We start from the raw sequence: 15,435 nt of genomic DNA, 5'->3' as shown, positions 1-15,435 counted from the left end.
GGGCTCGCGGCATGAATAAAATCATGTGGCTTCTGGAGATTTTATATTCTTCCTTTATAGGCAGAAAGAGCTTAGTCTAAGGAAGACTTTAGACAAGGAATTCTATCAGATTCCACTTACTGTGTGACCTTGGATAAGTCATATCACCCGTCGGTGCTTTTATTATGTGCAAAGTGAGGAATAATATCCACTTCGTAAGACTTCTGTGAGAGTTACGTGAGACATCTGTATATGAAATCGCTTTCAAAGAGCTTATTTAATATCAGTTACTGCTACTGCTGCTTCCCAGAATGGGCCGTTGGTTACACCAAAATTCCAGAAACTTTGTTTTCTACGGTTTAACACCCTGGGCTGTAAAAGGATGAGAAGAAGCAACACATTTATACTTGGGGCTCATTTATTTGAACAACAACAACAACAACAACAACACTGCTTTAAAGTTTAAGCAGGCAAAATACACTTAAGTGGTGGCGGGACGCGCTTTGAAAGCGCCCGCACCCCCTCCTCACCCCCAGTGGATTGTGGGAATTGTAGTTCCCAACTCCCGTTGTTTGAGTACAGAAAAGCGAATAGGAAACTACAACTCCCAGGAGTCAAGGAAGCGGGACTATTTCCCAGTCGGGCGGTAGAGCTGTAGGAGGGAATTGGCAATCTCGCTGCCTACGTGGGAGAGAAGGGAGGGTTGGGGGAAGTGTGGAAAACCTGAACGCAAGCCGCTGCTGGCCTGAGGGAGATTTGGTAGAAGGAGAAGTAGAGGGAAATAGACACGTGGAGGGTGAGGTGGGGAGGGCATCTGGGTCGCTGCTGCTGGGCGGCACAAAGTTCGCGATGTGGCTGAAGCCTGAGGAAGTGCTCCTGAAAAATGCGCTGAAGCTCTGGCTGATGGAAAGGTCCAACGACTACTTCGTGCTTCAGCGGCGTCGGGGCTATGGCGAGGAAGGCGGAGGGGGTCTCACAGGTAAGCTGCGGCCAACCCCCTCACCCGCCTTGGGGCCGTGTTCGCAGGTGAGGAAAACAGTTATTCGTCGCCACCCACCGCGCGATTCTCTACCCCGGGCGGAGGAGCTGGTTCTTCTCCCGCTGCCACCTTTCCGTCGTCCCCGCCTCCGTCCCTGAGTCCAGAGAATGCCTCACCTGACCAGCCGCTGCGCTCCGGGTGGGAGGGGGAATGGAAGGAGGGGTCCTTTCAGAGGAGGTGGAACAATCTGAGGCAGAGGAGGTGTTCTTTCTGGGCAAAGTACCTGCCCGGTCTCTTCCCCCGGGGGAGGGGCTAACGAGTGTTAGACCTCGACAGGTAGCGTTTAGTCTGGTGACCGGGACCAGTCCGGCAGTTGTAGACTTAACTTTTTTCACGAACCCCCCTCTTGATAATCACCATCCGGGGGGGGGCAATTGGGGGGCAGGGAGGATGGTGAGGAGAAAGGGAGGAGNAAACTTTTGGACACCGGACGGGGGTGGGGGGGATGCAGAACTCTTTTTCGTGACCATTTGCAGTTGGTATGGTGGCCTTGAAGTGGTGGACCAGGCTTCGTTTAGGCAGCGTGATGAAGAGGGAAGAGTAGGGAAATCTGCATTTTAGCCCTATCTTCATCTCTTGTTGAATGGCATTCGACAAATACTTTGATTTATTCCACCATAAACGCCTGCTGTGTGCCACATGGAATGCTAGTGTATGAAGACAATTAAGATTCACTTACCCGCCTTTGAATTGTTCTTAATCTGGATAAGGGGGAGAGGGTCAGGCCAGGGGGGTAGTAACCAGTAACCCAGGCAAATTAAACTTATAACCAGTAACTAGTAAATAGAGCAAATCCTAATTAGAACCAAATAACTGAAAAGTTGTGTAAAGATTCACGGAGGAGATGGCATTGCTCTTCCTCTTCTATGAAATTGTGTCTGTTTCGTAGAGTTGAGAGGATAAAATGAAAGGTAATAGGTGCCAAATCAATGCATGTTGTTAAGGTGGTGACAGATGTGTGCTGCTGTTTCCTCTTTTTTTCAAGCCATCCTCAAGGTGGAGAGAATTCTGAGGTTCTACAGGAGGTTTTTTTTTATTTTTTTGTTTCTGTTTTTTGCAAGACCTGTTCATCTTTTCTGGCTTCTAAAAAGACCCTCTTGAAAATATGGCAACAAAATTGCCGGTTAAACTTCACATTTGATCATTTTCTGAATTTTATAAATTACAAGTGTTATTTTGCAGAGGAGCCTTTCCATATAATAGATGCATATATTTTCCAAATTAAATTTGAGAATCAATGTTCGTAATTACCCAGTGACATGATTTACCCTCTTTAGTCCATTAAGAACAATTCAGAGTATATTTAAAACACCTTATAGCTCTGTGTTAACAGCATAATATTTTGGTTCCCCATAATTTTTCTTGACCAGAATTTTTATGGTGCTCTTGTCCACATTTACCAAGGAGGTATACTTCACTTTGTACAGCTGTGTTCCTGAAAAATAACAGGTAAATCAGATTCAAACATGGACCGATTGCACCAGTGTCTCTATTCCACTCACTCCCATGTACTCTTCAAGCCCGTATCTCTAGAATAAAAGATTTGTCTGTAGAAATAAACCAAGATTTCTACCACATGTGTATGTTGAGAATAGCCATAGGCTCTTATTATGGTCAGCGTGTATGCATGATTATTTTACTTGTGGTATTGTCAAGATGCTTGAAATTTCCACGAGTTTATTACACATAAGTTAAGCAAAATCGATCAGAAGGAGCAGAAGTGTTTTTAAGGTTTGTTTGGTTCTTTTTGGTCCAGAAGAAGTGTGTGCTGATTTTCATGACTGCTCAATTACTATATTCTTACTTAAAATTGTGAAGCCAAGAGCTCTGCTATGCTTTACCACAAATCCACATTTGGATTAGCTCTCACAGGAGTCTGATTGGGTGCCAGCATAAGCTTGCCTTTGTCCATTTTGCTTGCTGAAATCCAGTGTTACGCGCTACCTCTTTAAAGGATTCCTTTATACATTTTCTTTAATGAAGAAGAGATAATGACCATCTAGAAATGTTAATAGCTGTACTTTCTTTAAGGTTTTATTTCTTTGCCATGTGTTAATTGGCAATAACCACCAGCAATGTAATGACTTTAGCTGTGGACTTGGTAAAGTTAGTTGACTCTATTATTTTCCCTAAAAATGGAATTGGGGCAACAGAGAACCCTAGGGTGGTTGTAATAGGAGATTAACTTGTAAGTTAGGATTCCGAGATACTTTTCTAAATTTCTGAAATCTATCTAGTGGATATCTGGTAGATAACTTATCATTTGCCTAATTTATCTTTGTTGTCCTGGTTCACAGTAGGGTAGAAAATGTTGTGTAAATTTTTGTTATACATAAAGGTTACTTTATAGATAAAGCAATTTTCTTTCATTTTTAGTGAAGTAATTCACCCTTCTGGACTTTTGCAGTTACCTTACATTATCTTGATCTTCCTGGATGGTAAGGGTAATGACTTTTCTATAGCATCTAAATTTAGCAACTGGCTTTATGTAATTGAAAATAATTTATGCATATTTGGCTCATTAAGCACAAATCAACAGTTTGCTTGGTAGATTGGAGCTACTACATGAGTGGAATTATGGGGCTACATTCTAGTGTATGAGACTTGGGAAGATCTGTGCCTCAGAAAAGCTTTACTTTAGATCATTTGTTGAGAGCATTTGATTTTTGAATATTCCATATCTGCATAGTGTAAGCAGGTTCTTGTATGTTAGATTGATAATCTCCTTTAGTAGGCCTTGTTTTGGGGTTGGAGGACAAGACTAAAAAGTAAACTTACTCTTTTTCCCTGTCTCCTCTTTCATCCTGGCACAATTGCCTTGAAATTAAATCATATGTATGAACTAGAACATAATAATGTTTTAAATGAGCTTTCCATTTCAAAATATTTTATGATATTTATGCAAACAACAAATCATGGTGGAAATGATTTGTCATAATTAAACACATATATAATAAGGTAGCTTTTTAAAGAACTTCTTAATGACCATCCCTCAAAAATACAAGGCTTTCTCTCCTTTTTCCCCAACCTGAACTCAAGGAGCCCAACGTTGAAAACATTCTCTTTAAGTTTTTCTTAGCGAAATATGCCTGCAGTCCATGTTCACAAAGGAACTGGTAAAATTTTGGGGCTTCCAAGTACCTTATTACTGGAACCAGAGTGCCTAAACGATGGCCATGACATTTCATTTCAGATAAAGGAAATATCAAATCCCCACCCACACACATATTGTAAATTAATAGATATCATTTTGACNCCCCTAGGGAAGACACAACCATGAGATCATAACCTGAGCCAGGATCAGAAGTCAGACACTTAACTGACTGAGCCACCCAGGTGCCCCTAAGCCACCCAGGTGCCCCTACAGTGTTATATTAGTTTTAATGTATGATATGATTCAGCAGTTCTGTACATCACCCACTGATCATCACAATAAGTGTACTCTTAATCCCCTTTATCTGTTTCACNTACCTAATTGTTTTTTTGTTCATCTCTTTGTTAATTTGTTAACTAGTTTTATTTCTTAAATTCCACATATGAGTGGAATTATATGGTATTTGTCTTTCTCTGGTTACTTAACATCAAACCCTCTAGATCGATCTGTTTTGAATGAGAAAGGACAGCTTCATTGGAGGTCTTAAGATATGAAGGACTATGATTGTCACCACTGTTTCTTGGTAATAGTGGAAGGATTATTGACTGCATACCNTAACATGGGGCTTTCTTTCTAGAGGCTCTTTGGGGACCTCTGTGCTGGAGAAAGGACGAGAGGGGAGTGGTTGACAGGGCCTCTTCCCTTCTTTTTTTAAAAAAAATTTTAATGTTTATTTTTTATTTTTGAGACAGAGGCAGAGTGTGAGCAGGGGAGGGGCAGAGAGAGAGGGAGACACAGAATCTGAAGCAGGCTCCAGGCTCTGAGCTGTCAGCATGGAGGCCGACCTGACCACCACCCGCAACCACAGACTGTGGGATCATGACCTGAAGTCAGATGCTTAACCGACTGAGCCACCCTGGTGCCCCTGCTGGGGTCTTTCTTTCCCGAAGCATAGACAGGAAACTTCTACTCCACTTCAACTGAGGGTCATGAATCTTCAATCCTCTAGAGTTCAGTTAAAGTAATAATAATGGTGTAGATTATATAGGAAGAGGGTTTTTTTGATTAGGTATTGGAGACTTATGATGTAAGCAGGAAACTAGTATTTGCTGTCAAGTAGATTTCATTCTAATGAAAAAACCAAGACTATAAAGTGATGACCCTGAACAACCTTCTTTTTTCAAAACCTCCCACAAAGCCGACCTTTCTCATTCAAAGAGATCTTTAAAAGTAATTTTTTACTTGATTTTGCATGTGTCAGAATGTTCCAGGGAGGGAACAGAACACAGTGTAATTTGCCCTCGCCAGAGCTTACCCTATGGGATTTTCTTTTTAATAAGTCAGCTACAAACCAGCATCCACAAATACATCAGTACATCACTTGAGTTGAGTGATTCCACTTGCCTTATTAACCTGACTTTGTTTGTCTTCCCTGATTCTTTGGTATTTTTTGCCTCTATTCAGCTCTAATTGTTTTATAAAGACTTCGTTTCCTCATCTGTAAAATGGGAACAAAACTTATCTTCCCCACCTCATGGCATTGTTGAGTCTCATGAATTTTTGAAACATATGAGCAGTGATATAAACATCTGATATTCATTTATCTATTAATGAAGTACCATTTTCTATGCTTGAAGGCCAAAGGAGGATCTATATTTTTACCATTTTCCGTAGTAATTACTTTTCCTATGTTGTATATAGAAATTGATTTGGAGTAGTAACATTGAATATGTCCGATTTGTAATTATACCACTACTAAAGTAAAACATTGATAGTTATTCAGTAATTTTGGTATGATAGTGATTATGCATTTATGATTTATAACCAAAATTACATACAAGCATTATAATAAAATATCACAGCAGCATTTCATTTTGACCTATGATTGCCCAAATCTGGAAGTTCTCCAGCAGCACTTCTACAGATATAAGCATCACTTACTGTCTTACTGAGTGATATTGAAGAATACATTTAGTATTCTTTAGTCATTTTATTTGTATTTTTCAAAACATGATACTTGAAGTAGAAATGATTCAGCTGATAAAAACCTGTTTCTAGTGGACAGTTGTGGGAGGACTGGATGGATGTAAGATAAGCCAAAAATTAATAATAAATGGCCCTATAATGTTTACCCTGTTGCAGTACAGCTATGGCATGGATTTTATATTACCTTTACATTAGAAAATCTGCCCAGTTTTCCACCTTTTGTTGCTGTTGTATAAGCACAAAAGGTAAGAGTAAATCCTGTATGTGATTGTACAGGATACATTCATTTAACAGATACTTACCAGTGCTTTCTAAAAACGAAGCACTGTTTTAGGTGCTAGAGACAACAGCAAGTGAGCAAAATAAAATCTTTATTCTCCTTGGGCTAACATTCTAGTTGAGGGAGGCAAATACACAAATAATACATTGCAGGTGGCATTAAGCCATATGAAGAAAAATAAAGTAAGCTATAGTATAGAGAGGGGTGGGGGTTGGTGTTTTAGATAAATTTGGTCTGCAAAGGCCTCTTTAAGGTGACCTATGAGCAGGGACCAGAGGGATTAGAGCATATGAAGCCAAGCACATATTTGGAGACAGAGCAAATATATATAATTCTTTCTAGAAGTTTTGTTGTGAAGGGAAACAGAAATGGGGTAGTAGCTAGCTACGGTCCCGGGTGTTGGGTATACAGTAGTGTATAAAACAGAAGTAGTTCCTATCCTTACAGAGTTTATAACTTAATGGGATAAGCAGATAATAAACAAGTAAGCAAATAAATATATAATTACTGAGGTAGTCAGCAGTAATATCAGCTTGGTTTTGGTGACTTATAGTCATGAATGAGGGATAATTTTAAACCCTCAAAACAGTTTTCCAAGGCCAGCTCTGGTGTAAAGTATGCTTATGAGATGCCCTGTTAAATGATACAAAGATTTCCTAAAAACAGCGATGAATAACAATAGGTGGTATTCTGGTGGCAGAATTNGGCCCTACCCTGCTCGCGCTGTCTCTCTCTCTCTCCTAGAAATAAATAAAACATTAAAAAAAAACAGTTTGTATTGTTTTTTGAGTTAAATCACTCATCTGTGAGAACTAATGATATCTGGGATGTGGTTTGGTAGAGAGAAATGAAGAGGACATTCTGAATGGGACAAATAGTTTGATAGTGTAAAAGCAAAAGATGGCAGTCGTTGGGGACACAGCAGGTATTCCAGATTCATTTATCTGTGGTTGGAAATATGAGACTCAAGATATAATGCCCTTAGCAACTAGAAAAGGTTGTTGAAGAAGAATGCCTATAGAATAGGAAAACCTGGGATAGAGAATTAAAGGTACTTGAGAATTAAACCCTTGTTGTTTTTAATTTCCACTCTTCTTTCTACCCCAGTCTAAATGGTCTTGTTTTTTTCCCCCTCCCTTACTCCATTATAAAGAAATAAATTTTTAAAATAAAGGATAAGCACCTTTATTGATTTTTATCATTGTATTAATTGTCCTTTTGTTTTATACTAACCAAGATAATGGTCAGCTTCAGGTCTCCTAAATAATGTTTTTGAAGTGCTATACTGTTTATGAGTTTATTCATTTGCTGTCACGTTTGTTGCTTTGCATCTAGGAATTTAGATGTTGTATTGTCTTTCATTTTTTGAGGGCTACTCTTTTTGTATATTTATAAGTCTTGAAGCATAAGAAGGTGTTGTAAATAAAGGCGGTAATACTTCTTACATTGCCCTATGTTTTAATCTTGAGAAATGTAGTTCAGTTTGATTGATAATTCTTGCATTCTTTTTCCCCACATGACATTATAGTCTGCCATTTGTGATATCAGCTACTTCCCTATACAAATTTCTGAATACTTTAATGAAAAAAGATTTTGGTTGGGAAAGGAAATGAGTGCTTACATATACCCAGTTTTCAAGTAAATGTCTTTAAAAGAATGCAGGCAGACAGAAAACAGGACAAAGAAGAGTTATTTTTATTAACTGTTTCCCAAAGCTCTTAGTATAAAGTTGGCAGCTTTCAAAATGCCAACTGTGGCTATTGGATTATTCTAAAATAGGCATTCACAGTCTTGTTTTAAGGAAATAAATCTGGTAACAAAAGCAATAGAATAAAAAATACTCGCAACCTCTACTGAAAACACTACTTTCTGCTATTTGAATGTATTTCCTACTAAGTATGTTGGCAGTTTACTAATTAGTTTGTTCATTAACATTTAATGAACTTGAGATTATAAAAAAATCAGTAAAGGAGTACTTGTTTGATTTTGTAAACATGGCAATTTATGACAAGATACAGAATCCACCATAAAGTTCTAGCAGTCATTTTTGTGGCCAAAATTTATAACCACAAACATTTTACTTAGAATGGATATAAATCTTGTTTGTAATTAAGAAGTTCATTTAAATGACTTTTCTGCAGCTAAAGCAGTGTTGCCTTACATAGTGCCCACAATCTAGTTTACAAGCAGAAAGAGACACTTGTCCAACTAAAGTGTACTAAATTAGTACATTGGTGATGAGTACCATCTCCGAGCTGTGGCTGTTTTAATAGTCTCTCCAACATTGAGCCCTTCGGGGGTCCTACCTGTTTGTCATGATCATTGACCTAATGCAAAAGAGCAATGGATGCCAAATTTGCAAGTGTCTAAAAATTGAAAGGGACAATTAATACCATAGATCAGTTATCTCACCACTGGCTGCATGTTATATTCAACTTAGAACCTTTTAAAATAAACTAAATGACTCCAAGAGGGATAAATAACAGAAGATTTACGAAATGTTCATAATTACTGAAGTTAGGTGATAGGCACATAGATATGTCAATATATTATTTTCTGTTTTTTTTACGTTAAAAAAATTTTATACTATAAAGGTAAGGGAAAAAATAGAGTACCCAGGCCATATCCTAGATTAATTGAATTAGAATCTCTTGGCTTTAGTAGTTTCAAAACTTGAGCTTGAGTAGTTTCAAAAACTCCTCCAAATGAATCAGGTTTGAAGTTTTGGTTGAGAATCACTGTCATAGAAAATAAAAATCAAGATTCAGAAAGGTCTGGACAAGCTAGAATGTTCAGTTGACATCAGTGTGATATAACATGGATAAATGTACACTCCATTTAGTTTTTCTTTTAATCAGCTGTACAGGACAGAGACTGTCCTAGGTTGGTCCTTATATTCGTGAGAAAGATCAAAGTACATTAGTTGATCATAAGTTTAATATAATAAGATGTAGTGGCTTAAAAAGGTAGTATGATCTTAGACTGCATTAATAGAACAATGGAGCCCACAGTATAAAAAAACCTGCATTTGTTCAGACCATATCTGGCATTCAGGTTTGAATGGCACATTTTCTAGGAAACTTTGAGAAATAAGTATGTTAAGAGAATGGTTGAAGAAAAAATAAGAGGCCCAGACAATCTTATACAGCAATGAAAAGAACTAGAAGTATTTTGAACTTGGAGAAGAATAAGCAAGGAGAGACAAAATAGTTATGATATCTGAAGACTGATCATATTGAATAAAGTATATGTTTTGCACTGCCCCAAACGCTAAAAGGAATTAGCATTTATTTATCCTGAGAAGGACCTTCCTTTTTCCTTTCTTAAAGTGTGTAAGAACTAGCCTTATTTTTTTTTTATCTGAAAGGTTATTCATTGTAAAAGTTTCAAAAATACATACGGGTATAAAATAAAATAATGATCACCCAATATCCTGCTCCCCAGAGATAACTACTATAAACTAGGATGACGTAGCTTATTTGTGGGGCTCAGTGCAAAATGAAAATTCAGAGCTCTTTGTTCAAAAATGAAGAATTTCAAGGCAGAGCACAGCATTAAACTAAGCAAGGGCCCCTTTCAGCATGGGGCCCTATGAGCAGGTCACAAGCCCATGAAGCTAGTCCTGACTATAACATTTGGATATAAAAATCCTTTCATATTTTAGTTCTTTTTAATAGTTTATTGTCAAGTTGGTTTCCATACAACACCCAGTGCTCATCCCAACAAGTGCCCTCCTCCATGCCCATCACCACCCTTCTCCTCCACCCCACCCCCATCAGCCCTGGGTTTGTTCTCAGCATTCAAGAGTCTCTCATGGTTTGCCTCCCTCTCTCTCCCCCACTATTTTTCCCCTTCTTCTCCCCCATGGTCCTCAGTTAAGGTCCTCCTAATCCTCCTATACGAGCAAACATATGGTGTCTGTCTTTCTCTGCCTGACTTAGTTCGCTCAGCAGAACACCGTCAAGTTCCATCCATGTTGATACCCATGGCCAGATTTCATTCTCTCATTGCCATGTAGTATTCCATTGTATAGATAAATCACATCTTCTTGATCCATTCATCAATTGATGTACATTTAGGCTTTTTCCATGTTTTGGCTATTGTTGAGNTAATTTGTTCAGGGACTCCTTCAGCATCTTTCCCTCTTTCTTCCTCTTCTGGAATTCCTATGATATGATTATTATTCTGTTTCATTGTATCGCTGAGCTCTTGAACTCTTCTTTTGTGTTCCTGGATCAGTTTATCTTTTTCTCAGCTTTTTCTTTTCCTATAATTGTGTCATATAAATCACTTATTCTCCTTTCTGCCTCTTCAATCTGTGCATTGGACACCTCCATTTTATTTTGCATCTCATTTATAGCATTTTTAAATTCATCACTACTATTTTTAAGCTCCACAGTCTTTGTAGCAATAATTTCTCTGATGTCTTCCATGCCTTTTTCAAGCCCAGCCATTAGTTTTATGACTATTGTTCTAAATTCTTGTTCATTTATGTTGCTTATATCTGTTTTGAGCAGTTCTTTAGCTGTCATTTTTTTCTGGAATTTCTTTGGAGGAGAATTCTTCATTTCCTCATTTTGGTTAGCTTTCTATCTTTTGTTAGTTTCAAAAGCTTGTTATATGCTCTCTGCACCTGCAAGTGCTGCTGTACCAAAGAAGGCTCTTTGACTGTCCTGGGCCTATCTGTTCAGATAGTGTTCTTTGAATGATGTCTCTTGGTCTCTCTTGTTGAGACTTTGGTTATTTTATTTTCCTACTTATGGTGGTATTTGGGACTCTCCACCATGTGTACTTTGGTTTGTTTCTTGAGGTAGCCCTGGGAAAAAAAACCACACACAGACAAGCACACAGGGAACAAAGGCACACAAATGCACAGACAAATCCAACAAACATGCAAACCGAAAGTGAAAAAGAAAAAGAAAAAAAGGAAGGGACACATAGGGAAAAAAAAAAGGAAGGAGGGAAGACAAAAAAATAAAAATACATAAAAAAGAAAAAACCCAATAGGCAAAGGGCAATCTTAAGCATAGAACCCGAATTCCCAGCTACAAATAAAGAGCCAGGTGTATNCAGAATTCCCAGCTACAAAAAAAGAGCAGACTGTATGCCCTGCTGATGGAAGAGCATATACAAAGAGAGAATTGACAGGGCGGGGTGGAAGCGAAATTGGAAATGAAATGAACAGGCAGAAAGGTTAAGAGGCTTAATCACAGAGAGAAAGAGGGGAATATGGTTGGAGAGGAGGCGAAAGAAATGCCGATAATGCTACTCAGAGAAACTATATAGTCTGATTACTCCAGAGAGAGATAAAAAGGTAGCGGTGGAGGTATAGAATTTACATCTAGAGAATGGATTAAATGTGACTAAGCAAGCCAGTGACGAGAATTAATCAGGGCAGTGTATCCATGTTGGTCTTGCCCAGGCTCCGGTTAAAAAAAAAAAGAAAAGAAGAGGGCAGCTCTCTAGCGGGGATGGGCCTGGTTTGGTCCAGTGTGCCCTGCTGGGGTCCTGCCTTGGTGGTTGTGGGGAGAAAAGTGGCGGCGCCCTAGTCCCTTCTCGAACCAAGCTTTGTGACTCACTCTTTTGGGTGTGATCTTCCTGTGCCAGTGGCATAGGCAAGGTGGGCTGTGCTCTATATCCCAAGCCAGGCCTCATTTCCAGATCTTAGTTGGCGCACCCCATTGATATTGCCCAAAATATAAACTCGCGGACAAGTCCCTCAGAGCAGTTTCAAGCCTCTTGCCTCCCTCCTGGGGGTCCAGACGAACCAGAGGCACAACAGCCAGCTTCAGGCACCGCTCGCTTCGCCTCCAGGTCGAGCTCGTGAGCGAGGAGCAGTTTTTCCCGGGGTCACCTGGGACCAGTGAGTCCACCTAGGGTCAGCTAGACAGCAGGAAACCGGATCCCTCTGTGTCCCGAGTGGAGGGTTTTTCTCTTCTCCAGCGACAGGGACAGTGTCCTGAACAGTGTGAGCCACTCTTTCTTTTTTTCCCGTAGACTCACCATGGCTCCCCACAAAGGGGGACCCCCCCCTTCCATGTCTCCAGTCCCGGCCTGATTTTATCTTTCCCAGTTCGCACTCACGCTATAAGGGTTTCTCAGTGGACTCTGTCTCCTTTTCCTCCCAAACTACTGGATTCTGTAAGGGCTCCTATGGCTTCAGGCCTTCTCCGTTTGAGAGATGGGGGCGAGTGAAATGTGTGGAATCCCCTACTTCACCATTTTGCCTCCTCCCCAATCCCTTCATATTTTAGAAAGGACTTTCTAATTAATAAAAAGTCCCACCAAAGCTATAGGCTGCCTTGGGAGAAGTAAACTTTCTGGAGTTATAAGGGAATAAGCCAGGCTTTCTATCAGAGATACTATAGAGTAGATGAATATGCTAGAGTTTGGACTACGTGACCTACTTAGGATAGTTTTCATCTCAATGGTGCTATATCTCTCCAGCTAAAAAGAATTGGTTTGCTGGGGTGCCTGGGTGGCTCAGTTAGTTGAGCATCCTACTCTTGATTTCAGCTCAGGTCTTGATCTCACAGTTGTAAGAACATGCCCACGTTGGGCTCATGCAGAGCATGGAGCCTACTTGGGATTCTCTCTCTCCCTCTCTCTCTGTCCCTCCCTGGCTCATTCTCTCTCTCTCTCTCTCTCTCTCTCTCTCTCTCCCTCTCGCTCTCTCTCTCTCTCTCTCTCTCTCTCTCTCTCTCTCTCTCTCTCTCACACACACACACACACACACACACACACAAAATAAATAAATAAACTTAAATAGTTGTAAAAATCATTACCTGAAAATAGCCTATTTTTGAAAAATGTTAGAACCTTGCTTTTTTGTTATCTTCCTGTGCCATTTAATAAAAAGTATTGCAATAGTGAATATCCTTAAGAAGTTTGGTGTTACCTGTATGGATGGATGCTATCACAACCCTATCGACATTTACCAGGGTCTGGAGCAGTGGTACCTTACTCAATATAGACATTCAAAGGATGATTTGAACTTCTTTATATTTTTAAATCTCTTGTTCTGTTATGTAGCTGACAGTGTCTGTTTTCTTCCCAATTTGTTATAACTGTAGAAGTTCCCATGTGTAGGCTGACATGACCTTGGATGTTCAGGCTGTCAGATAATAAACCTGTGTGTACATAGAAAAGCACCCCCAAGTTATCTGCTTGTTTTCTTGTACTTTTACAACCCACACATTGGCACATATTAATTCTTAATTGACTTGCTAGGACTTGATGATGAGTATAGCTTAATGAGTTGGGTTTCCCAAGTGACTAAAAATGTATTCTAGCACTAGCTTCCAAGTTATTTGTTGTATAGTTTTATGCTGTTTTAATGCACTTACAAAAACTAAACAATTTCCTTTCTACATAGTGTAAGGTGCTTATAATCTTGCAAATATTTCTACTGCTGCTGCTGCTGTAAAAAAAAAAAAGTGACCTTCTTGNAATTGATTTTTGTGCATGGTGTGAGAAAATGATCTAGTTTCATTCTTCTGCATGTTGCTGTCCAATTCTCCCAACACCATCTGTTAAAAAGTCTTGCCAGTGATTTTGACTGGTTTGTCCCCACTTTCTATCAGAATTCATTGTTACTGTGTTACTCAGGAATGATTATCCGTGGCCTCTCCTTTCTTTCCTGCCTCCTCACACATCATACTCCACCCATTAAGTTTTAGTTAACCCAAACTGTTTTTTTTTTAATTGGTTTGCTCTTTCTCCCATTCTTACTTATTTAGAGTGATATTTATTCATTTATTTAGAGAGAGAGAAAAACCGAGAGAGAGAGCAGGGGAGGGGCAGAGGGAGAAAGAATCCCAAACAGACTCTACCCTGTCACACAGAGCCTGACCTGGTGCTCAGTCCCACAAACTGTGAGATCATGACCTGAGCTGAAATCAAGATTTGGATGCTCAACCAACTGAGCCACCCAGGTGCCCCTCTCTTCTTCTAATACTACGTTTTCTTTATTTTTTTTTTCTGTTTAATGTTTTATTTATTTCTGAGAGAGAGAGAGAGACAGTGTGAGCAGGGGAGGAGCAGAGAGAGAGAGAGACACAGAATCTGAAACAGGCTCCAGGCTCTGAGCTGGCTGTCAGCACAGAGCCCAATGCGGGGCTCAAACCCTCGAACCACGAGATCATGACCTGAGCCGAAGTCGGACACTTAACCAACTGAGCCACCCAGGTGCCCCTAATACTAATTTTTCTTATGTATGTAAACAAGGAAATAGAATTCATCTAGTTTTATTTAAAATGCAGTCAGTGATGAATCATGGGAATCTACTTCCAAAGCCAAGAGTATGCAGTATACACTGTATTTAGCTATCTTGACAATAAATTATATTTTTAAGAAGTGTGGTAAAGGCAAAATAAATGATTTTCTGCACAAATTTGAAAATACTTTTTGGAAATTTTTAGAATTTAAATTCTTAGAAGGCAAATCTAGCAGCTAAACCAGTGCTGTTTATTTTTTAAAAATTTTTTTATGTTTTATTTTGTATTTGAGAGAGAGAGAGACAGAGACAGAGTGAGCAGGGGAGGTACAGAGAAATGGAAACAGAATCTAAACCAGGCTCCAGGCTCTGAGCTGTTAGCACAGAGCCCTTTTCGGGGATCAAACTCAAAAACAGTGAGATCATGACCTGAGCTAAAGTCAGACGCTTAACTGACTTGAGCCACCCAGGCATCCCAAACCAGTGCTGTTTAATATATTCTTTTATTAAACTTATAATTTCTTTACTTTGACAATTTTGTCAAGTTGTTATTTGTATATTTATATACATAGACATTCATATACTTGATTTTGTTTTTCAACCTGAAGATGTTTACCTCTTTTGGTTCCTTTACTTACACCCTTTTACCTTTCTTTTGAATATTTTCACTTTCTGGTCTTCAACCTGAGAACATTCTCCTTCTTTCCATTTCCTGAATAATTTCAGTCACCTTGCTCTGAAGAGGCTATCTGCAATGTTTACCTCTGACTTTTCTTTCTTTATCCTTGATCTTTTAGCCAAATCTAATTTCTCACAGTCCCCTTTCCTGGCTGAATGTTGAT

The 15,435-nt window shown here is 39.3% G+C and overlaps 1 protein-coding gene across 1 annotated transcript in view; it reads left to right on the top strand.

The window, feature by feature from the left end:
• The first annotated feature begins 718 nt into the window (after positions 1 to 718).
• Positions 719 to 15,435, top strand: part of TBC1D8B (TBC1 domain family member 8B) — a 55,664-nt gene continuing 40,947 nt past the window's right edge. Inside the window, exon 1 of the mRNA XM_077771489.1 lies at positions 719 to 958. Within this exon, the coding sequence (XP_077627615.1) occupies positions 829 to 958 (130 nt within the window). The 5' untranslated portion in view covers positions 719 to 828. The remainder of the gene's footprint in view (positions 959 to 15,435) is intronic.

This window comes from Crocuta crocuta, unplaced genomic scaffold (assembly GCF_008692635.1).
Source record: "Crocuta crocuta isolate KB4526 unplaced genomic scaffold, BGI_CrCroc_1.0 scaffold949, whole genome shotgun sequence".
NCBI classification, from domain to species: Eukaryota; Metazoa; Chordata; class Mammalia; order Carnivora; family Hyaenidae; genus Crocuta; species Crocuta crocuta.
This window is presented reverse-complemented; position numbering and strand designations above follow the sequence as displayed.